This window comes from Motacilla alba, chromosome 3 (assembly GCF_015832195.1).
Source record: "Motacilla alba alba isolate MOTALB_02 chromosome 3, Motacilla_alba_V1.0_pri, whole genome shotgun sequence".
In the NCBI taxonomy this organism is placed as follows: domain Eukaryota; kingdom Metazoa; phylum Chordata; class Aves; order Passeriformes; family Motacillidae; genus Motacilla; species Motacilla alba.
The window spans coordinates 60,435,004-60,462,169 of NC_052018.1; the positions used below are offsets into that span (position 1 = coordinate 60,435,004).

The window sequence follows — 27,166 nt, forward strand, 5'->3', positions numbered from 1 at the left end:
TATAGTATCAAATTTAATAAATTTTAAGACCCTTAGAGCAAGTACTCTGAATTTGGGTATTCCATGAATTGAGCCATAATGTGCTTTGTAGGGCTGTGCAAAGCACTGCACTTCATTGTGTGTCTGCCCTGTTCATGTCCTGAATTTCTTTCCTACTCCTTTTACATTACTGCACTTGAGAGAATTTTCACTTGCTAGTTGGAACAGAAGCTGGAAGGGATCTTTAGGAAAGCACAGTCTAGCAGACATAATAAATTTTGAAAGGCATAAAAACCTACCTCCCAATTGAGGGAGGTAAAGATTTACAATACATCATAGAAATACTTTTTTTCTGAGAGAGCAAAAATCTTCCGACTTCGCAAAGCTTTTCTTGCTGAAAGGCAATGGAAAAGCCACTTGCAGTGTAACAAGTTGTTTTCTTTTTGACTTGAAGATGAAATAATATTATTTTCAGATCAGTTAGAGGCAACAGAGGAGGCAGTGTTTTTAAAGAGAGGTGCTTGTCTAGGTTTTTGTTTCTAATGCACAGAATGGTTACACTGGTTGCTAATTATTTGATTACATGCCTTTTCTTCTGCAGAGATGTTGAGATACCCTGCACTGAAGCAGCTTATGTTTCCTCAAGGGAGCAGATCCTCAATGAAGTGCTGCCCAGAAAGAAGAACAAACACTAGTGAAACAAACTAACATTTAGTTAAAGATAGCATATATTAGCGTATGCCTTATGGTGTGATGTTGTAGCTGGTTTTTTAAGGGTTCTCAGTTGACAGTTTCCCTTAAAAGGAAAGAAAGCAACACTCCCCAAACCCCATCACTAACCCAAAATGTGAAAAAAATATTTTCTAAACCTCCCAAATATTAGGCTAAATGGGATATATATCTTCAAGCTTGAAGACAGATTTTTCTCTTAGATTGATAGTTTAATGACATTCACCACATATCGAAGCTGTTGAGAGAATTGGATTAGAAAGATTTGTAGATAGTTTTTAACAACATAGGCTATTAATTTATTTTACCTTTCTAACATTCCTGTTACTTTGAAATGTTTCTTTTTAAAGAGCTGTTATATTTTATCATAAAGCATTCCTGCTTTCACTGCAAAAGGGTATTTATTACTGCTTCTCTTCTAGGTGAAATGTGATGACATCATCTTTTCTCATCTATTTTAAATGTAGTAAAAGGGATGCTTCTGCAAGCACACTGCTATATGTGAAGAGCAGAAGAAAACTGGTGGACATCAGAAGTGTTTTTTTTACGGGGTCCTACCCATAAGAGTCTTCCCTTTCTGTAATTTAGTATAGAAATATACTTGTCTGAGTGCAAATCACTAATTTCACCTTTTTAATCCTAAAGTAAGATTTGATAATAGATATGTATAGACCTTTGAAGGTATTTGTGGCTACTCTATTTGTGTGGGTTTTTTGGCTGTCCTTACTGTTTTGAATGGTGATCTTAGTTTAGAATCACAAATGTTTTACAGCTTATTTAGCATACTAAATTTCTTCAAACATTCTGATCTCAGTCAGTAAATAGCAGTACGTTCTTTATCTATTTCTTGTAAAGAACTATTTATAGTTCTTTATATATTTCCTGTAAAATAAATTTTAAAAACAATTTAATAATTTGAAGTAAGGGGATTTACTTTAGTTTTGTCTCAACATGCAAGAAAAGCTGTGTAGAAGCTGAAGGACTAGATTGAAAAAGCACCAATTATTTAATTTTTTAAAAAATTATTTATTGTTTGCCTTTAATTGGCAGTGCTCCTGTTCTTCTCCCATTCCTCTTCCCTGCTCAACCCCTACCCCGCAATTTCTGTGCTGAGCATTTAAACCAGAGGTCAGTTTGGGTCCGTGTGTTGTTTAAAATATGCTGCAAGTGACCTGCTAAATGGAACAACAGAATCAGCATAAAATGCAGAGACCATATTAGGGCTGGGAGAAGGAAAGTGCACAAAGGTTATCAATAAATACTCAAATCAAAGTGCGCTTACTCTATAGATGTATTTTTTTTCACAGTGAACTAAGAGTGTTTTTTAGCTCCAGTCCTCTTCTCATCACAAAGTAATAATCCCAGTTCGTGCTGTTCCTGTTTTCTCCTTTTCTTTCTTCTAACTCCCATAGCACAGCTTTTTCAATCCAGCATTCACTGCACATGTTCCAGTCATGAGGTTACAAAGCTGACATTGCAGTCTCAGCAGAGGTTATCTCTTTAAAATTCCCTAAAATTCCCCTTTGGCACATCCAGTTTGGCAGCTGGGTTTCTGTAGGAAACTGATGGAGCCACCCCCTCCCCTTATGTCCTTTATAAAAATAGAAATCTATTAAACCTCTGGCCAGAAGGGCAGATGGGTAAGTACTCCCTCCAAAGCAGACAGTGCTGCTTCCTAAGCTTTTCTCCCTAGTTTTATACTATATAAAAAAAATTCTATACTTCAGAGCCAATTAAGTAATGAAAATACCTGGTTTTAAAATTAAAAAGCCTGTTCTCCAGGATGTGTGAACTCTGTGCTCTAGAAGGTATATGCAGCTTCTGAGAAATATTGACCTATTGTTTGAAATATTTTAAATAGTTATGCAACTACAAAATCAGAAGCTTAGTTTAATCATAGAAGCTCATGCCTGAACAGCGCTGTAGCCACTAAAGTACAACTGGTACTCAGAGGAAGATTTGCCAAACCAAACAGGAGGTTAAAATACCTAGCTACCAATATAGATAAGTGATCTTTCCTCTAATAATATTCAAGAACTAATCTAAATGGGCATTACCCACTTGCAACATACTTTCATGGTGAGAATGTCCTTGAAATGCGTTGTGTTTTTGCTTCCTGTAAGGAAGAGAGAGAGAATTGTTTGTATGTCCCCCTCCCTGTATCACTACTTTCCTTTGGATGTCATTCTAGGTAAGAGCAGCAATGAATTATTTTCTGCTTAAAGCGGATTAAATTTTATGGCAAAATTTGAGTGTCTTGAGTTTGAGGAGATGTGAAAAGCCAGTGTCCTCCCTGAAAGTCAAGGAGAGGCTTCTTTTGTAGCTTCACTTGGTAGTGCAGCAGCTTTCTCATTACACCTCTCCCTTAGCAGGGCTCTGCGTGGAGAGATGGAAGTTGTTACTTTGCACATGGGGTGCTTTTTTGGAAAGTGAGAACTACACGTTTGGATTCATGAGATGAGGAGAGCCACGGAAACCGAAAACCAAACAATCTGCACTTCCAACAGCAGCCAAAGCCAACCCAGCTGGTACCTGCAGTGCCACTTCCTTCTTGTCACTGCTGGGTTCATCTGGCCATGCTGAATTGTTTTGGTGTGCTGAGGCAGCAGAAGGCTGCCCATTGTCTTTCTGCTATTTGAGTGTGGCAGAACCCTTGGTAGAGGGTCAGGGAGAGCTGACAGGTTGGGTGAAGAAATGGGGCTTCTGTGGCAGCAGACAGATGGGCTTGCAGCTGTAGACCAATTGTCTTGGTGCTTTTGCCTCTGGAGCATTATCCAAAACGTCATCATCCCACACGGTGCCTTTCATGGTGCCTGCTGTCAGGAGACCTCTTCTTTCCACAGCTCCTCAGCCTGCAGAGGTGGGCACTGTGAGACAGGAACCCACACAGTGCATTGGATGAGTAGCTTGGAAGCATTTCTGCATGGCATGTTTTTTCTAGAACAGCTTTGAATGGCAACTTCCTGAAAACATGGTTTTTCCATCACCCTTGGAAGAACATAGCATTCTATTGGCCCTGCTAAAGAACTGCAACAACAACTGGAATTTGGTCTCACTCTGCCTAGTACCCGTGATCACTCTTTGAGCTCACAAATAGGCTCATCTTATCTCTTTGCTGATGGTCAACAAACAGCGACTGCATGTCCCTGACACCTGATGCTAAATCCCATATGAGTTGCACAGAGGATTGCATTTTCTCAGTGTAAGTTACTGTGTCTTGGTTTTACTGAGGAAAACCTTTGCTAACATGGCCTCACTACTTAACCATCTTTGAGTCAGCCTGAATCCCTTTTCTCAGTATGTTTTTGGTGTAATGAATTATCTACCTTCTTCTTACGCTGTTTTTAGCATTCCTGGTTTCCACCAGTGGTTGTCATAAACTATAACACGAAAGATACGGCAACTTTATCACCAGTCTGTGTGAAAGAGAGTAATGCATTGTGTGAGCACCTGTAACCCATTTCAGTGCAAAGTCAGATGGGCTAACATAGATTTCCCTTCTTCACCACATGTGCAGAGAAATTTATTTTTGTAACAAAAAACTGTTGACAGTCACCTCCTGCACTCCCCTTTTGAACAAACTGCTTCTTAAAAGTATTTTGTAAGAAGTGAGAAGGCGGAGGATGAATGTTCACCAAGCGTGTGTGTGGAGTTGCAGTTGACTTGGGGCTGAAGTGAGGAAGGTGTAGGGTCCTCACTTGTCTGTTTCAAACATTCTTGATCACCTTTCCTTAATAACCTTTTCAAACAATCTGGAGGCTGGGCCTTTTGTGCTTACCTGGGACATATTACACAAAAGCAAAACAAGCTATTCTGTTTCCTGCTTGTGTCTTGGTTGTGTCAAAATGCACTGCACCAGATAGGCCCCACCGTTCTTTACAGCCAGAGTATCCTGGAGGGAAAAACCCCCAAAGCTGATTGCTTTCTTTGTTTTTAGCTGAAAGATTTCTCCATAATGCAGCTGTCTTGTCAAAAGACACTCCTCAAGACTTTACAGTTTGGAGGTATTGAATGTTCCTGATGGATCCTTTAAAGTGTTTCAAAGTGCATAATTGGGGCACTTGAGCATAAAACTACAATTATACACTTGTGTGTTAATTTTGTGTACAGATAGATATTACTTCAGTCTGGACATAAATGAAAAGGAAGCATTTTCTTGTGAGTGTAAGAATCTGTTTTGTGAATGTTTAAACAAAATAGGTGTTCAGGATAATAGCCCAAAACAACCACACTTGGGGGCAGGGGGGCTTGAGCTTTCCAGAAAGGAAGGAGCCATGCATGGATATACTGGAGAGGCTCAGATGCTTTGAAAGAGTAGCAGGTATTATGAACATTTACAGATGGAGTACAATATTGGAGTTAAATTTAGTTGCAGTATTAATTAAAAAAAAATCTAGTAGTTTTGTGGAATGAGTGTATGAATTTGGTGGTTGATTATTCACAGGTTTTTAAGTTGCCAATTTTCAATTAAGCAAAACAGATAATTTTTGATAAGTGATGTTAGGACTTTAAAGGTTCTCGTTTGTTTTTCTGTTCCATTTTGAGTATAATGTTACATGAATTGGATTAACTGTATCCAGATACTTACATTTAGCAGATGTTTCTAAAACTTACTTGTGGTAACTGATATGAGGAATAATTTACAATAATCATCTTATTTTGAGTATAATAAAACTGTAATTATTTTTTAAATTATGATGTGCTATATGGTTTCAGCTATGAATTTATAAGATAGATGTCTTTGATGTTTCTGTCAGGGTTCTTTTGATGTTTTCCAGTGCTAAGTAATAGGTCAAATTAAATAATAGAAATGGAATAAATCAAATATCTGAACTCTGCATCTACAAGGAATGATTTGAAAGTTTTCTTTTAAAAATACTTGCAGGAATATTTGAAATCACAGTTGTTATGTAAGTACTTCTATTTAAGAGGCTGATTTGGTTTTTATCTGTTCCCAGTAGGAAAAAGGAAAGAAAAGCCAAGAAAAGCCAATCAAAGATTTACATTCTTCCTTTTTTAAAAATTGTTTTGGTTGGTTGGTTTTGGTTTTATTGGTGGTGCACTTTGGTCAAATTCATCTAAAGAAGAAGGGTTTCTGATAGGAGTAGCTCTGTATTTCTTGTTTTTCTAAGCCAGCATAAGTACCTTCAAAAGAATATTGAAGAACTGTGCCACAGGAATGGGATCTGATCTTGTGCAGTTAATGCTATGCTGCAGGATAATAAATTATCCTGGATGGGTAGAGATGTAATCAAACTTTCTTACCGTTAGTTCAGCCAGTCATTCTCTTTGCCTCAGGATTCCTTGCTGTAGGGAATTTTTGGTGTCAGATGAAAAGTTTGATTTTGATCTTCTTCCAGAAAAAAACTAGAAGAATTTGGACTGTAGAAATGACTAGATTTATCACAGATATTGCTGAACCTAAATGATAGATATGGGAGGTCATCCTTTTTCTTGGTGTGTTGACCAACCTCCTGTGCTGTGGACACTACTTGGGGATTCAAATCCATAATGGGAACACAAAGAGCTGTAAATCTGTTCTGTCGTTGCAAGTTTTTGTTGATTAAAAGAGTGATATCCTGTAACACAGTGAAGGACCAGAACAGATGACTTGCTGGTCTTCTGTTTGTGGGGGTTAACTCAAAAATGGTGCCTTTGTCAAAGGTGTCTGGGCTAAAACCAGAGAGGTTCTCTGTTAAGGACCAGAAATTTGGTGCACCCCTTTTCAGATAACTTTGTACTAAGACACTACTCAACTGGAGTATAGAGTCATACAATGGTCTGGGTCAGGAGGGACTTTAAAGATCATCAAATTTCAACCACCCTGCCATGGGCAGGGGCACTGCTCCACTAGACCAGGTTGCTCAAAGTTCCATTCAGCACTTCCAGGGATGTGGAAGCACATCTTCCTCAACTTCCCTGGGCAACCTGTTCCTGTGCTTCACCATCCTCACAGTAAAGAATTCCTTCCTAATAACTAATCTGAACCTCCCTTCTTTCAGTTTGAAGCCATGCCCTGTTGTCCTGTCACTACATGCTGTTGTACAAAAGCCATCTGCAGCTGTCTTTTAGAGTCCCTTTATGTACTGGCAGGCTGCTACTCGGCCTCCCTGGAGCCCTCTCTTCTCCAAGCTGAATGGTCCCAGCTTTCTTACCCTTCCTCATAGCACAGATGCATGAGCCCCTCAATCATCTTTGTGGCCCTTTGTTGAACTCTCTCCAATATGTCTCTCTTGTACTGGGGAGCCCAGAGCTGGACACAGTCCTCCAGAGTAGAGTGGAAGCACCCCTCCGGACCTGCTGTCAGTACTTTGTGTAATGCAGCCCAGGATACCATTAGCTCTCTTTGTGGGAAGGGCACATTGCTGGCTCATGTTCAACTTGGTGTCCACCAGGACCTTCAGGTCCTTCTCTGCCAAGTTGTTTTCCAGCTGGGTGGCCTCCACCATATATTGGTGCCTGAGGTTGTTCCTCCATAGGTGCAGGATAGCAGTGAAGGAAGAAGAGCAGCTGTCAGGGAAAGAGGGTGTGCACTGTAAGGGTCTGTGAAGCCCTGTGTGGATCTGGACAAGTTTAGATGGAAAGAAGAGAAAGGCTTAGCTTGCTTAAGAGTGCATGGCGTTGCTCCCTGAGGAAGATCTTTTATATTCTTCTCCTGCTGTTTTAAGAGATACGGTGAAGAGCTCTGAATGATCTCAAATGATTTAGTTCTGAAAGCCATTTAGTTTAGGAATGCTAAAGACAGTATTCATCAAGATTGATATCTTTGGAGGAGAACATGAATTAATTAAAAAGCACCCTTTTCTCTCGAAAGACTGGAAGAAATAAAGAAAACTCAAGGGTGTGCAAGATGCCAGGGAAGCAATGATAAACAGGGTGTGTGCACATTCTGCCTTTTCTTACTGCTGAGATTAAAGAATGTTTGCAATTTTTCCTCCTACCAAGACTATGTGCCAGAAGAAATGTAGAGTGAAAGCTATTTTACTGAGGGATTTTTCAGTCTCTAGTTAAGTGTTAGGGGTCTCTCTGTGTATAAAGGCATAAAATTGGAGGATTATTCATGCAGCTGGATTACCTGCTATTCAAACTCAACCCATACCTCTCATTTGTGCTCCCTGCTTTAGAAGATTTGAATGGCATTGCAGAATTTGTCTGAAGAAATGTATTTCTCTGTATTTTTTAAACCATATTTTATTTTAATCACCATTTAAGAAATAGTGGTCAAAATCGTTACAAATTTCCTGGAAAATAAATGGCAACTAGAGGATTTGGGGATCAAAGATCACTGTTTATTCCATTCATGGATGCTCAAGAAGTGCCCTGTAATAAATTACTTGTTATATGATTAAAAATCATTTAAATATAGGCTTTTGCATTTTTCTGGCATTTCATAGGTGAATTTCATGCTACTCACACAGCATGACATGAGGTTTGCTACAAGTTTTTTACTGAAGCTGCAATCATCAGAATCACCAGAGATCAGTTTGTGACAGTTGTGATGTGCTTTTCCTTCTGTTGGTTTGTAAAGTGCAAATCTATTACTTAAGCAGATTACATGATTCCTTTTAATTCTTTTGATTACTTTTTTTTAAAAAAGGAAGGGAGGCAGAGTATAAGAATAGATATCTTACCTGACTCATCACTTGAGACTGTGTGAGTGTGTGTGTGTGTGTAGGCACTATGATTTCTCTCTATTTGTAGTGCAGTGTATCAAAATAGCATTTCCAAAAACAATTCTGTTGCAAATTTTTAGTTTTCTCTATAGTGTCGGTCTGAGAGCATAGACACAGCAATGTGGAAATCTCTTACTGGAAATTAGCATATTTTCATCCCTTAACTTGCAGAATGGACCAAATGTTGCATTAGTTCAAGCTGTAATGCACTGTGCAAATCAACACTATTGTAGGAAAAATTTCTTCCTTTTGTTTCTAGACTCAGCTGTTTACCTCTCCCTTGAAACTAATTTTAGCTCATCTGAAACATGCAAATTTTTTGTTTTTGTTTGTTTGTTTGTTGTTTTTAGGGGAAAGTGGGAGTGGGAGGTGGTTGTGATATTGGCATAGATTTAGCATTTACAGCTGAGGTAGTTTTCATCAATTTCTGACAGGGGAATCAAAGTGTTCTTTTTTGGAAGGAGAGATATTGCTTTTCCGTATAAATGATTGACTATTTTGTGGCAGTAGTCTTTATTTATTTGGCTCTCATCATGAAGAATAGCAAACTTATTCAAAATCTCAGTACATCAAAAATATGTCAATACATAAAACATAAGTACTATTCCATACTACAATCTATGCAAAAAACTATGTTAATAAGATGTGAAGGTTGCACAGCTAAGAAGTCAGAAAACATAAATGATAAGATTCTAGCAGCCACAGTAACTAAGCCACATTTCACATCCTCTGTGTTTTATGAAATGCCTTTGACAACATAAATCAGAAAGAGAAGGTGCTATATATGTGTAACACGGCTCAGTTAATGTTGCTTTTGGAACTTTAGCATCTGTATTTTCTGACTGGAGAGTTCCTTAATCATGTAATCTTAGGTATTCTACACTTTTTTTTTTTTCGGTAGGTTGGTTTGGGGCTTTTTTAGGAGAGGAAAATTGCCTGTATTAATAATTGGTTAGCTCATGTTGCTTTGATTTAAGCTACAGTAAAAGGGAGCACCTTATGACAGGTACATATGTGATGCCATATACGTGTCACTGACAAGTGGTGTAATTGTGCTGCTGTGTTCTTCCTGGGGAAAAGGGGATTGCGGGCATGTGTGAGTCCTGTCCTTTCTGTAGTACTGGGTATGACTGCATTGCAGACTGCAGCGTCTTGTGAAGATGGTTGAGCTACCTTTTTTAATGAACTGGCTTGTGTACAAGAAGCAGTCTGGCTACAAGAGTGTGGATCTCCCTTTGACCTAATTCACCCTTCTGTGGAGCACGGCAAATTAGCTGAGCACAGCTTTTGGTGTAGGCTCCTGCCAGTGTCTGAGCTAGTTTGCAGATCTGTGTGCTGCACTGCAGTCTTCAACATAGGCATGCATTTAATGACTCTGCAAAATCCACTACCTTGCAAGTTCTGGAATGGGGATTATTGTTCTGTGACACAGAAACATGCTTTTTATGCTTTTGCTTCCTTGCTCTGGGTCACAGGGTGGACCAGTATCAGGCCTATATTTTAAAGGCTCTTAATAGGATGTTTAAGTTCATACTTCAGTGTAAAGGCAAGCAGTGTAGGAGAGACAGTAACACAGGTGAACATTGTGACCAATGTATTGTCAAAAGGTCAAAGCTAAGTGATAAGAAGTAATAGAATTTATAGAATGTATGAATAAAATGCCGTAGCATCAGGATTTTAGATCTACCTCTGATTAACAGCCTTGACATTAACACCCAACTTTCTACCTGGTTTCCTTTTAGATTTTTTCTTTTTTGTCATTCAGTGAGAAGGATTTTTAGCCTGCATTAAGGCTGTGTGCACAAGCATGCTGGGGTTGAACACGTTGATTTGAGACAGGAGACCGTGCTGCCCTAACTGTGACAGAATATTCTATTGAACGTGTGCCAGAGGATTTCCTTATGCTGTATAAGCATATTATATTTTTCTTCTTTCTCTAATTCAGCTGAACATACAGATGAAGACCTGGGCTTATGTGAATTTGAAAGTTCTTGATATGAACCAGACCTTTTTGTAAAGTGTGTGAAAGTCAAGGAGTTAGTTTCCTGTTACAGTTTTCTATTGCAAAGTATGGAGAAGTGCATGGTTTGAATATTTGGAGGAAAATACTTAGGGTTTGGCAGAGGTCTGACTTTGGAAATCTAAAACTGAAGCAGAAGTTGTTTCAGGAATCACAAGTGTTTCATTTGAAGGTTGGATAGTAACTGAGTGACATCTTCCTTTATAGTTATAACTGAATTGATCACTGTACAATTAAAGTAATTAGAATTAAATACTTTAACCTTTCATTAACTGAAGGAATGCGCTGTTTTACTCCTAGAGTAAAGTACCAGGTGGTAGGGTTTTATTTTTCTGAGAATGCCCTTCACTATACATTTTATATTTCTAATTTCTATGTAATTACAGTGTTACAGGTGTTAAGAAAGTGGAATGTTACTGATGATTATATTGCTCAGGATGGTACTTGTTTCACAATATTCTGTCTCACTGTTCCTCAGCAAAGTTGGCCACTGTAGTGCCACTGTAGAACCATGTAGTGCCATCCTTTCTTCTGAGTAGCACCCCTGCCCCTGAGGTTCAGTTTTTCTTCTCTCTGTAAACCGGGCTTAATGCTGATCAGGCCAGACAGACCTCTTTCCCCCCAGATTTTTGTACCATGACACTGTGGTCCACAGCTTCCAGATTGTGTTGTTGCCTTTTACCGGTATCATCCAGCGTAATCGATAGCCAATACCGTGCCTCACTTTTTGGACACCCAATAGATTTCAGGGAGAAGCAAGGATGTAGCCAGGGCTCTTCCCCTGTAGTGAGCATGTCATGGTACCTGATGTGTTCAGGTGGATCTCGGAGCGACTGCACAGAGCTTTTTGTGATAGGGGCTGTGTAAAGCTTCTTCCATTATTGACTGGATTTAGCCATCAGGATGGTGTAAAAGGGCAGTAGCTGCATATTGCTAGTATTGTTAGTGTACCTATGCTAACACACTAATTCTGTTACATTTTAATTTTAAAAATTATTATAATGACTCTAATGCTGTCTAATGATCCTTCTTCTTTTACATCAGTCATGGATTGCACCTGAAAAAATTGCTTAAAACTTCCATTTCTATCAAGGTATTACCTGGGAAAAGAATGCCTGCCACCAAATCTCTTATTCAAACAAGAATTAAAGATAATGGGCTAAGTTATAGGTTTAATTGGATTTGCCCCATCTCTTCACATTGGCTGCCAATTTTGTTCCTTCTATTCTCATCCTTTCTCTGTTTGTGTTCAGAGTGGAGTAATCAGTTATGATCAGTCATACTTCTCCCAAAATAATGCTATTTATACTGTGCAAGTCAGATAGTAGTCCAAGGCAACTATTACAGTTTCTGTGCTTCCCTAGAAATAGATTCAGACTCAGGTCTCTTCTCTCTTCATCTGTCCCCAGAACATCTGCACTACCACAGGCATGATGAAATTCACCAAATTTCATCTCCTGCATTGTGTGGCCACAAAAAATTTGTGTGTAAGGGAGAAGGGGAGGGAGGGTTTCCTCTATGAGGAAAGAGGATGCTTGGGTCATTCACTCCAAGCATTGTAAGTAATTGGCTTTAGATTTGTTTTGTTCTGGGGAGATTTTAATTAATCTTTTTTTTGTATGCTGTTTAATAAACATTTGTCCATAAGCAGCATCTTGTGATCCCCATCAGTAAAGCAGGTGGATTCATTTGCATGTTGTTGTTTGTAATTTATTTAAATAGAGGCAGTGGTGATGAGTCTCTGCACTGAAGAGAGCAGCATCCAGACATACATGTAGCATTATGACTATTGCTGTATTTAGGTGGTGGTGTTTGGTTGTTTTTTTAAAACAGTTTGAATTGGGAGGATATGGAGGAAAATTCTAAGATTAGCAACTAATATATAATATCAGAAGAAGAGCCTGGTACCCATTCTTAAACCAGTGTCTGAAAGCAGATTGCTTAGGGAAATATTTAAGAGAATGGAGCAGTCTCAGAGCTTTGGCAGTCAAGGTGTTACTGCCTCTTCAGGTTGCTTGCACTTGTTACTAAGTATCTTGCAGACCAAAGTTTCATTGTCTTCTCTGGGGACTGTCTTCTGCAAAGAGGTGAGAACATAGTCGTGGCTTTATCGGGGCAGATCAAGGTTCATGCAGCCCCATATATCCTGCCTCCAGTAGAGGCTTTAATTGGATGCCTGGAGGAGAGTCAGAACAAAGCAAGCATGTGGTACTTTCCCCAGTACTCTTCAAGCCTCCAGCTATTTTCACTTCAGGGACTTCCTGAGCCAGATGTGGCTCTATAAATTTGGTAACCCTCAGAGGATGTCTCTTTTGTGAACTTGTCCAGTCTTTGCTTGAGCCCACATAAACTTTCAGCTTTCAAAACATCAATTTGGCAAGGAGTTCTAAACATCTGCTACCTCTGTGACTAGAAAACCTGTTTCCCTCTTGTTTTGAAGTTTGCTTCTGCTATTGAATGCATCCTAATTGTTGTTGGACAAGATGCTTTTGTAGTTTTCCATCATGTTCCTACTTCTTGGTGTATTTTCCATCCTCAAAGGGTTACAGATGCTTTTTATGGAAACTGTTCTATACCTATGATGATTCTTGCTGCATTTCCCTGAATCTTTTTGTTTGACCCTTCCTAGTAAGTCCAAAAAGTCAGTAGAGAGGGATTTTCTTTTGCTGTGTTGATGTTTCTTAAATCTCATCTTCATTTTTCTCTGTCCTGATTTGTCCAGAATAGTCATCAGTGTTATGTAGTCTTAAATTACTCAAATTTCTGACTTTTCTTTTTGAGCCATACTGCAATTCTCACCTACCAAGGCAGCGCCAATTTAGAGGCTGTATATGGTCATTAGTAATTCAGCTTTTTGAATTTGATTAGACCTCTGGAGTGATACTTTATGGTCCCAAGCCACTTCTGACTGTTCATTTGTCATTTTATTCCATGAAAAGTCCTGTCAGATTCAGAGACATTTATCAAGTTCTTCACAAAGGACTCCAGCATGGGAACACCCCAAGATTTTTCCACAGTGCACACCAGAGCCAAAGATTTCATTAAGCTTCTCTGTGATGGCGTTGTGCTCTCTGTATCTCCCCTTATACCTTCATCATCATTTGTCACTTCAGACTCTGGCAGACCTCCTACTTCTGATGTGTTTGAAGAAATGAATCATTACTCACTTGATTCCCTTTTCTAGCTGTTCCAACAGTTCTTACAGTCCTGTCTTATTACATTTGAAGTGCCAGAGTTTACAGTCTTTTCTGTTTTCCTCATTTGGACCTGGCGCTGGCTTATTGAAGGGGATGCCTTTTTGCCTCTGGAAGGCTGCAGTGAGCCTTGCTGGTGTCCCTTTGCTCTTATCAAATCTTTCTGAATGGGTGGTGAATATTGTTTCTGTGCTTTCCATGTGGTTATTGTTAAACAGCTTTGATGCTGCCAGTCAGATTTTATTTCTCATAGCTGTCTGAGACTCCTTTTAACAAGCTTTGTCATTTTTGTGTAGTTATACTTTTTGAAGCTAAGCACGACAGAAGTAGATTCCTTGGGTTTGATTGTTCCTGTAGGGATGCTCAATTTAACTCCTTTGTGGTCAGTGATGCACAGTGGTTCTGCAGCTGCAGGATGCAGTAGTAGATGATTCTTGCTGCTCTGGACTGAGCCAAAAGCAGTGGCTTCTCGTGCAGGTTCCTTAAGCAGCAGTTTCAACCTTTGAGAATTATCTGATACTTTGGTCTCAGCTTTGTAGTCTGCTTACTCAGTCTGTCTGGGGGGAGTTGAAATCTCCCCCTAATCAATCTTGTGGCATGCCTTTTGCTGATCTTGCTAGTGTGCTGCTGTCAGCGTTGTTGTGGTCCAGCCATGCATGGTGGTTCCAGCACTCAATCTTCTTTGTCTGACCAAGCTCCAGACCTCTGCTGCGTGGTGAGGTGGAGTTTTAGTTAGATTAGTTTTTAAATGCTATGTAGCATATAATGTTACTTTGTTATTAGCTGTCTTCTCCCTGAATTTGTATCCTAGGATGATGCCTACTAGTCGCCCCACAAATTTTTTCCTTTTTACTGTATTTCTTATATGACCACTATTAGTGCTTTTGTTTGCAATTTGATGTTCAAGTGATCCAGTCCACCCCTCTTTGTGTAGAAGTCCATGTATTGTTAGAATTTCCTATTGCCACTCTACTTCCTCTGCAGTCACTGCATGTCCATTTTTCTTTCTTTGATTCTTCTCAGCATCTTCACTTGATGTACCAGAATCTCTATGTCTTCATTTGACATAGCAATACCACACTTTTTAACCATATGTTCTTTTAAACCCCTTCTTCATTTTAAAATTTCATTTTCTTGCGCTTTATGTGCCAGTGACCTGGCTCCTGTGTTCAGGTGAACTCCAGCTCTCCCGTGCAAGTATCTTTATTCTAGAAATATTCTGGTTGCTCATGCATCTGATAATTTGCTTTGTTACCATCCAGTCAATTGGGCATTCAAGTTCTCTTTTTTTTTCCTTTTTTTTCTAGCAGCCAATATTTTGCTGTCTGGACATCTTTTCTTTTCTTCCCAGTGTACCTGGAACCCAGATGGACCACAACATAGGTTTCTCCTCAGCATTTCGTAGGAACCAGTCCAGGCTCTGTGACCTTTGCAGATGATGGGCAAATCCCCATGTGGTCTTCTGTCAGATCCCAGACTCCAGCTGTCTGTTTGCCTGATGATATTCCAACACACCCTTTTTAGTTTGCATTACAAAGGCCCCATTTATGCATCATCGGGGAGAGGGTATTTGTCAGAAAGGGTTGCTTTGGTCACATGGAAACATTCAACTGCTTGTGAAATGATGGGAGAGGAAATGGAAGTGAAGGCAAAGAGAGCAAGTGCAGGAGTGGGGTTACGCTGCTGACCTTAGGAGTAACCAAGAGGTAGGACTACCAACTTCTGGCAGAAGTAATAGGAGCAGATCAAATTGTGATAATAAAAACAGCCTAAGCAGGTGTTTAAATTTATTATTATTATTATTATTATTATTATTATTATTATTATTATTATTATTATTATTATTATTATTGCCTAGCAAGTACTGTTGAATGAATGCAGTAAATTAACTTGAGGTAGAACAGATATGTGTTTGCTTGTTGAATAAACAGATTTATCGTTGTATGAGAAACTCAGTGGGAACAGTTTAGAGATCAGAGCATTTTGGATATGCTCAGGTATTTGAGACACTTGCTTAGGGCAGGGATGTGCAGGACCAATGGGAGGTCCATTCTAGAATGGAGAAATTGTGTGCTGCATCTGAAATGATGCTAAATTCCAGAGTTTGGGGAAAAACATGGGTACCTAAAATCAGGGAAATCTGGGCATGGTATCAGGAGTCCATTGGATATCAGGAGTCCAAGTGTGCTCTTTCAAATACCTCGAGAAAATGCCAGTGTCTGTTGATACAAGGCTTACAGACTAAATCAATGCAGAAAATTTCTCTGACACTGTAATTGACTTGGTTTTGATTTTAACGTAAATTCTCAGTGTGTGCAGGTTCTCAGTACATGATTCATGTTCCAACTGGTGTGTTACACATTATTTTGTTTTGTTGTTATTTTGTTATTTTTTAAAAAAGTATATCTTAGTAGGGGGTAGAAGACTAAGAGAGATTGAACTTGACAAAACCAAAATCCTGCCAAACCCCAAGACTTTTGTGTAAGGCTTAACTACAAACAGTAAAAACCTGAGGATTGTGGGCAAAACATTAAGTAGAAATTAGCACCTGATAGCTCAAAAAAAAAAATAAAAAAAAGAAGACAAAAGGTATTTCTGTTTCAAAGTCTGTTTGAGAGTTGTGCCTTTTTTCCACAATTCAGCTTTTGGGTCAGCGCATCAGAATGATTCCTCTGTTGATTTGTCTCACTAGTGTGCCCATGGAGAGCAAATATTTCAAATAACTGCTTCTGTGTTTTAAGGGTGGGCATTACAGAATTGTAGCATTTTCCCTAGAAGCTCTTCCAGAAAAGAGTAACTATGCAGAGCACTTGGGCTTACTCCTCCTTGCCTTAGCAGGCAAGAGGATCTAAGGGCTCCCATTAACTGCTGAGTGAAGGGGTCAGACCACTGAGTCAGGTGTGTAGCTGGGGATATCACTTCTGCTGAGGTTGCCATACGGGTGGGACATAGCTTGATTTCATGTCCTTCTGCTTCCACTCATGAATTTGCTTTGCTTGGCTCTTCCAACAGATCCCACCTCAGTATGGTCAGCAAGGTGTGAGTGGCTACTGCCAGCAGGGCCAGCAGCCGTACTACAACCAGCAGCCGCAGCCGCAGCACCTGCCGCCCCAGGCACAGTACCTGTCGCAGGCCCAGCAGAGGTACCAGGCTCAGCAGGTAAGCACTGCCCTCCATACTGACAGGCACCCTGGGGCTGGAAGTGTGAAAGGAACCCGTGTGCAATGAACAAAACCCACCCCTCATCTTTTTGAGGGAACAGTGTTAATGAAATAACAATAATTAAATAATAAATTGAGCAAAATTAAATAAACGTGGAATCAGAGCACGTCTTTCTGAACGGTCTTCAGGATTTATGCACAAATATATCTGCACACATTTTCAGACTTTATTTCATACCACCCTTTTAGGATAAAGCCAGTGTATATGTTCCAGCATCTGTGCTTTTAAAAACAGGTAACAATATCTTGATGAGACGTCAGTGGATGCTGGAGCTTTTCCTTGCTTTTGTTTTGTTGTTTCCTCGCAAGGCAGACATTGCTGAGAATTCCTGCATCTAGTGTGGTCACTGCTGTTTTGGGATTTTTATTCAGGAGTTCAAGGCATTTTGGAGTTGCTTTGTCAAGGGAGCTTCTTAAAAGATATTTTAAATAGATATTGCAGCTGTTAATTTGAATTTTGTCAGTTTGTGCATCCAGTTAGGGAAACAATCCGTTATCCATTGCTGGTTTTGAATTGTGGTCTTTAGATTAAGCATTAAAATTAATTTCAAGTGATTCTGTTTTTAACCAAGATCAGAAGTGATAATGTGTGGGTCTGGTTCCCAGAGCTGGAGAAACCCTTGGATTTTAGATACTGAACAAAATGGATGTGCATAGTTGATGCAGCTGAACATGTAGGCTCAGTTCTGTCTGCAGTCTCAGCTCTGTTAATCATGGAGAGGTGATCTGGAAATGGAAGGATGAAACTAAAGCATACTCACCATCCTGGGAAATCTAACAAAAGTGAGTTGCTCAAGACTGGATATTAGTGGAAGCATCAGCACTTGCTGCAAGTCACTGGGGAATTCTGTCAGGCATGGTTGATTAACATTTTGCGATTATGCTGGTGCAATGTAGAAATCTTAGCTTGAAATAAAAATAGTGCGTAAAATAAACTAACAAAAGATGCTGGAAGTGGCAATGATACTGGAGACTCCCCTCCTTTGACTTTAAAATAAAGCTATGATAATTTCACTGTGTAATTACATGTTAATTTTTCTTCATCTACATTTTAAAATTCCATTGAGAATTAACTTTTTTCATTAAAATGCTGGATGGTTTATGAAATAGAATTCTTAATTGTATCTGTGATATTCTTGTAAATGTCACCACATTCTGTCTTTTGGATTATATGTAACTGCAACTTTAAAGATTGTAGTTGTGTCTTTAAATTTAATTTTCTTCCTTTTTTACTTAGCCATTAAATGCTTGATTTCTCTATGACTTGAAAATACTGTTCATAAGCATCTTGGTGAAGTCTCAGCAGATAAAGACCTAGTAATACGGCCTATAAGATAGAAGAAACATAGCTGCTCTGATGTCTACATATCACAGTGTATGAAATTGAAATGGGTTTTTTGCTGCCTTGGACACCTTGTCATGTTTTAAATATACTGTCAGTTGAAGGGATTGAATATTTTGGTTTAAAAACTACACAAAACATTCCAACTTTATAGGCCTTAAGAGTAACAAGGTACTGATTTATCTGTTGATAGGTGTTCCAATTACATCATTTGCTATCATAGCTGGGAAAGAGAAGGTTTGTGCAGTGAAGTGAGAGGGATCATAGAAGGATGAAAGTAAAATTAGAGTAAAGCCTTCCATGTGTTTTGAATTTCTGAGAACAGGGATAAAGAGAAAGGCAGGGCAGATTCACAGGTAAAAGATACCAGCCTTGATGTAGCCAAATTCCCCTTTTGAGGATTTGAAGTGACACTGAAGGACAGTCAAAATCCAGGCTCCAAGGCTGGTACAGGCATCTTAGGAAGGTCAGTAGGCCTTTTTTTGCCTCAGTCCACAAGATGAGATGATGCATTAGGTCCTCACCAATACAGCCTTGCAGTTGGTAGTCCTTTCTGTGAGAATTTTACCTGAATTCTTAATGTTTATGAATGACTGTTCTTCAGTAGTGGTCAGCCTCGTAAGTTTTGAACTCTGATCTCAGGTTCTGAATTATATGATAAGGTCACTGTGTCATTGGAGTATTTGTGTATAGATGGGACTATTTTGTATAAATAATAAGTAGTCCTAAAACACCTTGGGGCTTGCTTTTTTCCCGATCTCCAGATTGGTTCCGTGGCTGCTCTTCCCCCTTTCTCAAGAAGAATCAGCAGGTGAACACTTCTTGTCATGTTTCTCTGTAAAACCTCACCACTGTGCGCTTTCCCATTCTCTGAGAACTGCTCATCTAGAAAACAATTCCTAAACAAGAAATTGAAGTCTGTATTTGTGACACTTCAGCAGAAGTGTTCTTTCTCTACTGGTAATGCATAGCAGAATTACCATCAAGTGGTAACCAATGTGGAATACAAAAATTAATCCTAAACAAAAAAAGTTGGGAGCATATGTCAAATTCTGCTGCTGACAGAAAAGAATTACAAACTGTGCTTACTTTAACATACATATCTCTGCTTAAGTCTCTTATATGAGACTGATTACCTTTGAAAAATAAAGAATTATAATTTATTTGATTAAAGTTTTAGCAAGAGAAATACGAGTAGGTACTTGTTTAGTTTTAGGAGAGGTACCAGTTTGGGGAATGTGGGTGAGAACAGAGCCAAACTCATCTCAGAGGCACTACAGAAGGACAAGAAGCAATAGGGACACACTAAGAAGAGGGATGTTGCAACCCTGTAAAAGAAAGAAAGAAACAAACTCAAAAATTATAAACCCCACAAAATTCCAGAGAGACTGCAATCTCCATCATTGGAGAAATTCAACTAGACAAAGCCCCCAAGCACCCTGTTCTTGCTAGGCTTGCTTTGAACTGGAGGTTTGACTGTATCATCTCTCTCTGAAGGTCTCTTTGAATATATGTAATTGTCTTGCTGGGAGTTAAAACTGGGTTTACATTTTCTAAACACAATTTTAAAATAAACTACAGAATCATACATTACCTGTTGCACCAGTTGGTGTATCTTTCTTATTTCTGCTCCTAAAAATATCAGTACATCCTGTTTATATAATCCTGTCAATTAGAAAGCTGAGGTAGTTTCAGTCATACAATCTGTCATCCTTTCTGTCTGTCATCCTTAGTTTTGTTCTTTCTTTTCAGCTTGCAAATTAATTTCCTTTGTGTTCTCTATATTGTTCATTAACCTTTTTTTTGTCTTTCTATATTGATTTTGGGATGTGAGTGTGATTGAATTGGTTTTGCTTCAGGAGGGAGAAGAGAAATGCTAGACTGGGGAAAGAAGGCTTCTCTAATTTGCCTTCTTTTCCTGTCTGTATTTTCTTTATTTCCCTTGTAGATTTATGTCAAGCTACTTGTTTTGGAGATTATGAAGCTGAAAATAGTGTTTATTCTGTCTGGATGATGGACTTTTTCTTGCCACCAGTTTCCTTTTATGTAAAACCTCATAGTGTGATGATCTGGGTATTCTGTTCTAGGGAGAAAACTGATGTGAAATTTCTTGCAGATTATGTTTTATTTTTGCTCTTTTAGACACATTGTGAGCGAGCTCCTGAGGTCAGGTATAACTCTGTGTTGTGCCTTAGAATTGGTGCTCATCTTCATTTCTCACATATTGTGGAAGTGTGAAGCCATTGCTGTTTTTCTTTGACTCACTTGAATTCAATATGCAACCTTGTCTTATAAAAGTAAACAGATAAAACAATTTCTGGGACTGTTCCAGTGACTTGTGACTTTCATTCTTCTAATAAGCATAGATGGGAAGGAGGAGAATGGGATTTATTTGAATGTTTGAACTGTTAAGTTGTTTAGATCTTTGTTGAATTGATTGCATGGTAGACAGAAAGAGAGTTTCATAAGAGGTGATTTGATAGTAAAACTGGCACAGTTTACTATAGAACAATATTGTAAGCCAGCATCAGTCATCCCCTCTTCATATCAGGAGCCTGCTGTGTAAAAACCATTAAAGGAAGAGCTTTGTTTTAAGCATATTTATTGCAGTAGCAGATTCATTGATCATTAGATATTGCCAGTAGATGTAGATACTGCCTTGGTTTGGTTTTTTTTTTTTCCTTTAACTTCTTTTTACCTTTACTGCTCTTCAAAAGAAAAAAGAGGAAGAAAGATGTGCTACACTACTGTAGTGTTGCCCTTGGCAGGGCTTTTCATCTTGAAATGGCATATAAATGAATAAATGCTTCGCTTGTTTTTGCAGTTTTAAATCTTTTGCCATAAGTAGAAGTGATATTTTGTTCAAGAATGTCATGTAATTGCAAACTTAAACTGTCATCATTAAACATTATTTGTTAAGATAGTGTGATGTATATTTTTGGTTATTATGCTTTCCAACTGGCTTGTAAACAGCCATGTTTATATATTTCCTTGCTTTATGTAGCATGTGTTCATATGTATCGAGATAGAATCGTGCCTTTAAGCTTTATTGTGCTATTTTATGAATTGGGACTGTATCAGTTTTTGACAGATGAAATGGATCTGCAAAATACTTATGGTCTCACTCTTAGTTAAACAAAAATAGTGATTTTATTCTATACCTACTGCTGTTACCCTGAAAGAAGTCATCTTTTGTTTTACACCTTCCTGGAAGCTCTCTGCTTGCAAGTTTGCAGAATAGAATGCTGATCCCTTTTCTCTCATATGGGTATAAGATTAATTGGGAAAAACGAGTGGCAGGTCCTTGAGGTGGGGCATGCATGTGCCCTTTTCTGGGGCATTGGCCATTCTGGTTAACTGTGTGCACAAAGAGTTTGTGTGCGTTTGTACATCATTTGTTGTGGTTACTATGGGTTTTTCTAAGTAGTTCAGGCTCACTCTTTAGTCTACCTTTACTTAAAAGGAGAAAATGTTTTATAAACAAGCAAACAAAAAGCACTCTCTCACTGTCTCACAGGTTTTATTTAAGTGTTCTAAAAGCTGGCCAAAATCTTGTTTGCCCCCCAGAATAATATACCTTACCTACTGATCTTGGTGAGATTTTTTTCCAATGCAAACTGTATAGGACAAATAAAGAGCAAGACGAACTGGTGGGGTTGTTTTTCCTGAGACTCAGGAAATTGCCAGGGGACAATTGCAGTTTGGAATTTGTGAATTCCAATAGGAATTTGTGAATTGTTTTAGTAGTCCCAAGTAGAAAGGCATCTGAAGCAGGAGGGCAGTGTACACGAGAAGGTGGGAAGCAACTCTGGTGACACCTTGGTCAGTCTCTCCAGGCACAGGGTTGGAGACCACTGATGCTTCCATAAGGGACTTCTCTATGTTTCCCTGAACTGGGATCAGTGGTTGGGATTAGGCTCAGTTTTAAGCCTGAGATGATAATGAGAAAGTTCTTTCACAGACATCTGTTTCTAGTGTTGAGTCAGTGCAAGGTAGGACAGATAAAACATTTCCTGATTTGAAACAGTCTTTGAAAATGTGAACAAAATGTGAAACTAATTAATCTGTTTTCATGTCCAATCTGTATGACTGTCATGAAAACAGAACAAATTGTATTGTGGCAAAATGCACCAAATTATTAAAGTGATTTTGGTACAATGAAGATTAAGTATTGTTTTTAAATTCAATGTGAGCTGCTAAAGTTCTTTAAACAGTATAATAAGCAACATGTTAATTAATGTTGTCAAGTTGTTTTGGGGTGTAACACTGTACAAAAATAGTATTGTAATAATAGGAATAACTGTCGTACATGCAAACATCAAAGTCACTAGTAAGTAATACAGACAGTCCTCAGTGAGTCCAAATTGGTATACCTCAATGCAATTACTCTTTATAGTAAAATCTTCACTCTTAAGCTACTAGAAATTGGCACAGAATTAGCAGTCAACTGTACTGTAGTTTAGTGTCAAATCCTTCAGACTTAAATTTAAATTTGTTTTAAGAACTACCATAAGGCTGCGCATGTCTTAAAAGTTGTAATAAAAATAATTTGTCCTTCTGTCCTTAAACCTTGGTGTCTGTAATCATTCTCCACCAGATGAGTGGTTGCACTTAATATTTGTTGGGTTATGAACGACAGGAAATCTGGGAAAGAACAAGCTTGTATGTTAATCTGACATTTGCTGCCAGGCATATAGGAAAGTATTCTTTGTGGAAGTTGGCTATTATAGTTATATGGGAACTCATCATCAAATGTAATGTTTAGAAGAGATAGCTGCCTGCTGTCAGCAGCAGTGGCTGACACCACTGCTTGTTGTGTACCTTAAATCCTTCATGGCTTTTGTTGTCTCAGCAGCAGAGATGCCTAGTGCTCAGCATACACTCACTCCATTCTGAAATGCTGGATTTGTTTTTAGCTTAGGAGCAATTATATTCTTTCCAGAGTGAAGAGGTACTATGGTGAGTTAATTCCTGTAAAACATTTAATCCCAGGCTCATGACACTAAGAACTCATATATATATATATATATATATATATATATATATATATATATATATATATATATATATATATATATATATATATATATATATATATATATATATATATATATATATATATATATATATATATATATATATATATATATATATATGAGTGTGTATGTGTATATATATATATATATATACACACACACACACACACACACACACACACATACACAGAGACACTTTGCCAGCCTTTTCAGCCTCCCTTATGAGGGGAGCTGAAATGAGAGACAAGGAACACCATTTTTTTTGTATGAAGGCATCAGTTTTGGTACACTGAACGGAATCTCCTGTTTCCAACATGCTTCAGAGAGGTCAGATAGATACCAAAAGGCAGAGTTCAATATTGGCTTCTTGTATCTGTAGTAGAGCTTGACTGGCCTTGGGGAAAGCAGGGAAGGGGGAGCAGGCTTTCAGCAAATGGCTTCCAAACTCACACACCACAACTTCTTCTAGTCAAGCCACCAGTGACCAGCACCTGCTGAGCCCTGAAGTGATTTACGAACTGTTGAAATACTTAGGAACCATATTGAACTTGTGCATAAAAGTGATTTATCCTTTTTGAGCCTTTCTTAAGCACATGATATTTTCAGGAAGGACAAGAGGGGTTTGAAGTCTTGTATGTTCAATAAGTACTTTACTGATTGAAATCTTTGCCAGTTAGATCTCTGCTTTTATAAAGTCTAATTTCATAATCATGATGCTGCTATGATAGCAAATAAGTGTTCAGCATAAGGCTGTTTATTGGGTGGAGGTTACTTAGCTCAGCTCAGGAGTTCAGTGAAACTGACTCCTGCACTGTGTCTTCTCCCAGTAGTGGGAATGGCTGATTATTGTCCATTTGGGGACTGATCTGTTTGCTCATCATTGCTTATGTCATTCCAGGAAATGTGTCAAACCTCTGTCTTTTTTCCCCTCAGTGATTTCTCTCTGTATTTATAAGATTATAATAGGTGCTACCTTGTCAGACTTGAAGAATAATCTTCTAGAGCCAAGTAGCTAGAAGGAATAGAGTCAGGCAGAAAAAGAAAGTATAATTGTCTGTAAACTCACACCTGAGCACAAACACAAAATTGAGGGCATAGCGCAGAGCAGCAGTCACAGCAGCGCAGGCTTGTTTTTGCTGAAGGCTTGTTGACCAAACCCAAAAATCTGCATTCAGATTTAGAGAAGACTTTCTTGGCCGTGTTATTTTAAAAGAGAGTGTTTACAGAGATTGTGATCAATTTATGCAAATAAAAACCCAACTCCAGTCTGTTAGGCCTGAAGCTGTTGAAGTTAGCATGTATAACTGCTCCTTACACATAGCTCTCTTTGTAGTAACTTGGATTTGTTAAGTGGTACTACTGGGAAAGGAGAAGTACTTTATCTTGCAAAGTGGTACTACTGTTCATGTATAAAATGTAGCAAGCTTGTTTATACTTCTGTTTTATAATCTTCCAAAGGACTGTCAGTGAAAGAATTTGTTTGCCTCTGAGTTGTCTCAACAACTGAACAGCACCTTCAGTTTCAAGTTCCCTCATTGTAGTTAAACATTTTCTCAGTATGTATGTTCTTTTGCTGTCTTCATCTCTTAATGGTTTTCTGCTGAAAGCAGGTTTTTCCATTTGAAGGAGGAATTCTGAAGGTCAGCTTCCTTTTCCTGAGAAACCAGCAAGTGCACCTCTTCAGGCATCTGCTGCTGATGGGGGTTTGGTGATACCTGGCTGGATAGTCAGAGGAGATAGGTCAGTGCACGCTGCAAACCTGTTTGGCAGGAATGTTCATGGCCACCTGTATCCTGCTGGTTTTTAATTTTTATTCCTGTGTTTTTGTATCATTCTGAGCCAGGCAGACATATTGCAGCTTTTGTGCTTGAAAGATATGCAATACTGAAAGGCCTGAGTCTTGATTTTTTTTAATGTACTAAAATGATGTTAGCATACAATATTCTAAAGAAACTCTGGCAATAAAAGCCTCCCTTCAGCTAAATTGGAAAGAGAGAAAACTTAATCTCCTAGGAAAAAGAAAGTCCTGTTTTGCTGCTTTAATTTTAAGTGGTCAGTTACTCATGTGCAATCAGTTTGTAGATTTAGTGAGCAGTGTCCTATGTCCATACCAAAAATCTTCACAAATTATTCTAGTGCAGAAAGCAGGGGTGCTGAATCATTTGTTCAAACTAAAAACTTCAGTGTTTATAAATAAATAATCTTAAAAGGAAGCATTTTTCAGCTCAAGTACAAAAACTATGTAAAATCTATCATGTATTTAGTATGCTATGCTTAAAGAAAGGTCCTTTTAATGAGTTTAGAAACACAATAAGATACATATGTCCAAATGTATTTGTTAAAGTTCTCAAATCAGTGGTTTGGCTTTGATCCACTAACTACTGTTGTTGTTATGATGGGGTGATATTATTTAAAGTTTCTGAGTTCTGATTTCTCCCAGTATTTAAATCACAGAAGGTTAATTAAAGCAGTTCTTTATTTTGCAATTGCTTTGGAATATTAACCTCACAAAGCCTGCATTAAATCAACGAAGTGACAGAATTGCATTTGCTTTATAAAATAACTCTACAAGAGCAAAGAAAAGCCATCTATAGTTCAGTGCCATTAATTGCTTGGCATTTAGATATTAGCATAGGAGTCAATTAATTAACTTGATAGTAAAACTATTGGAATGCAGGCTGATAAAAACTATTTTGTTATAGGAGATTAGTGATCATAACTATTGTTGCTACCCTTAACCACTCTCCTTACTACTCAAGGAGGGTTTTCTTTGAATGTTATTCTGAGAGCTAAATTAGTATCCCAGAAATAATTTTATCCATACCTTTGAAATGCAGCAGTAAATTAAACAGAATAGTGAGTTTATCAGAAGATGCCTGATCATGTAATTGTCATTTATTTTATGACCCACTAATCTGATGCCTGTTCATTGGCAAAAGTTATGTAGGCAAATATTTTAGAATATAAAGACACAAATGCTGTTCTAAGAAAAATTCTAAAATGCAAATAGAATTTTAGATTCTGAATTAAGTGATCATGTTGTAAAGTCTAAAAACTACTAATAAACCTAAGTGGTTGGGTTTTTTTTTTACTATTGGTTCTGGTTGGTTGGTTGGTTGGTTGGTTTGGTTTTTTAGTTCTGTATGAGCATTATATATTCCAAATTTCAGTGGTCTTGTAAATCGCACCTCATGACCAGTTGCAATATAGCAATATTATGGCCTTTAAATTAACACACATTATTTTCCTCAGAGGTAGGGAAAATAAGTTTGTTAATATTCCTGGCATAAAATCTAACACTGCACTTTTTTGGCTGCATGCATTTTCTTTAATAATTGAAGCTGTTCAGTATACATATATTTAGTTTTATTTTCTGTATTTTGCATTGGGATTTTGTTGTTGAGACAATGTATTATCTGAATATTGACCAGCATACATTTCACATGCATTCATTATTCTCTCCAGTACTGTAGCAGGATTTCAAATAGATTTTGGAGCATGCAGCTGAATTGTTGCAGCGTGTTTTAGTTGTTGCAATCAGATAGGTACAACAAAGAATGAAATAGCAAATCAAAATAAATAAGATACCACTTAAAAAAACAAGTTTACCTTTACATGTTGACAAAACTACTTTGTGTTTATGTTGTGGAAAATAGGAGAACAACTGTTGGTCTTGGTGAGCTGTCCCTCAATAAATCAAGCTCTGGAAGAAGCCTCTCTCTTTGTGTCTTCCTCCTGTTTATCCCTGACTGCCAAGAAGCTGTCTTCCACTTGCATGTTTGTAGGTAGAAAGCTAAATAACCAGCTATAACCAGTCTGGGATTTAGGTCTCTGCCTATAGAATTCATAAAGATTGTTCTCCTTCACCCTCACAAAAAAGAGAGGATCACTGTTGCTTTATTACCTAGTAATCCTTTACTAACTTCTAATGAACATCACTTTTTTTTTCATTGCTGTATTAAAGAGTAGTCA

At 38.2% G+C, this 27,166-nt stretch overlaps 1 protein-coding gene across 9 annotated transcripts in view; it reads left to right on the forward strand.

Moving 5' to 3' along the window:
* ARID1B (AT-rich interaction domain 1B) overlaps positions 1-27,166 on the forward strand; it is a 326,580-nt gene that overhangs the window by 64,861 nt on the left and 234,553 nt on the right. For all 9 annotated transcript variants that reach the window (XM_038133282.1, XM_038133283.1, XM_038133279.1 and 6 more), the window contains exon 3: positions 16,608-16,754. In XM_038133282.1, coding sequence (XP_037989210.1) covers positions 16,608-16,754 — 147 coding nt within the window. The remainder of the gene's footprint in view (positions 1-16,607; positions 16,755-27,166) is intronic.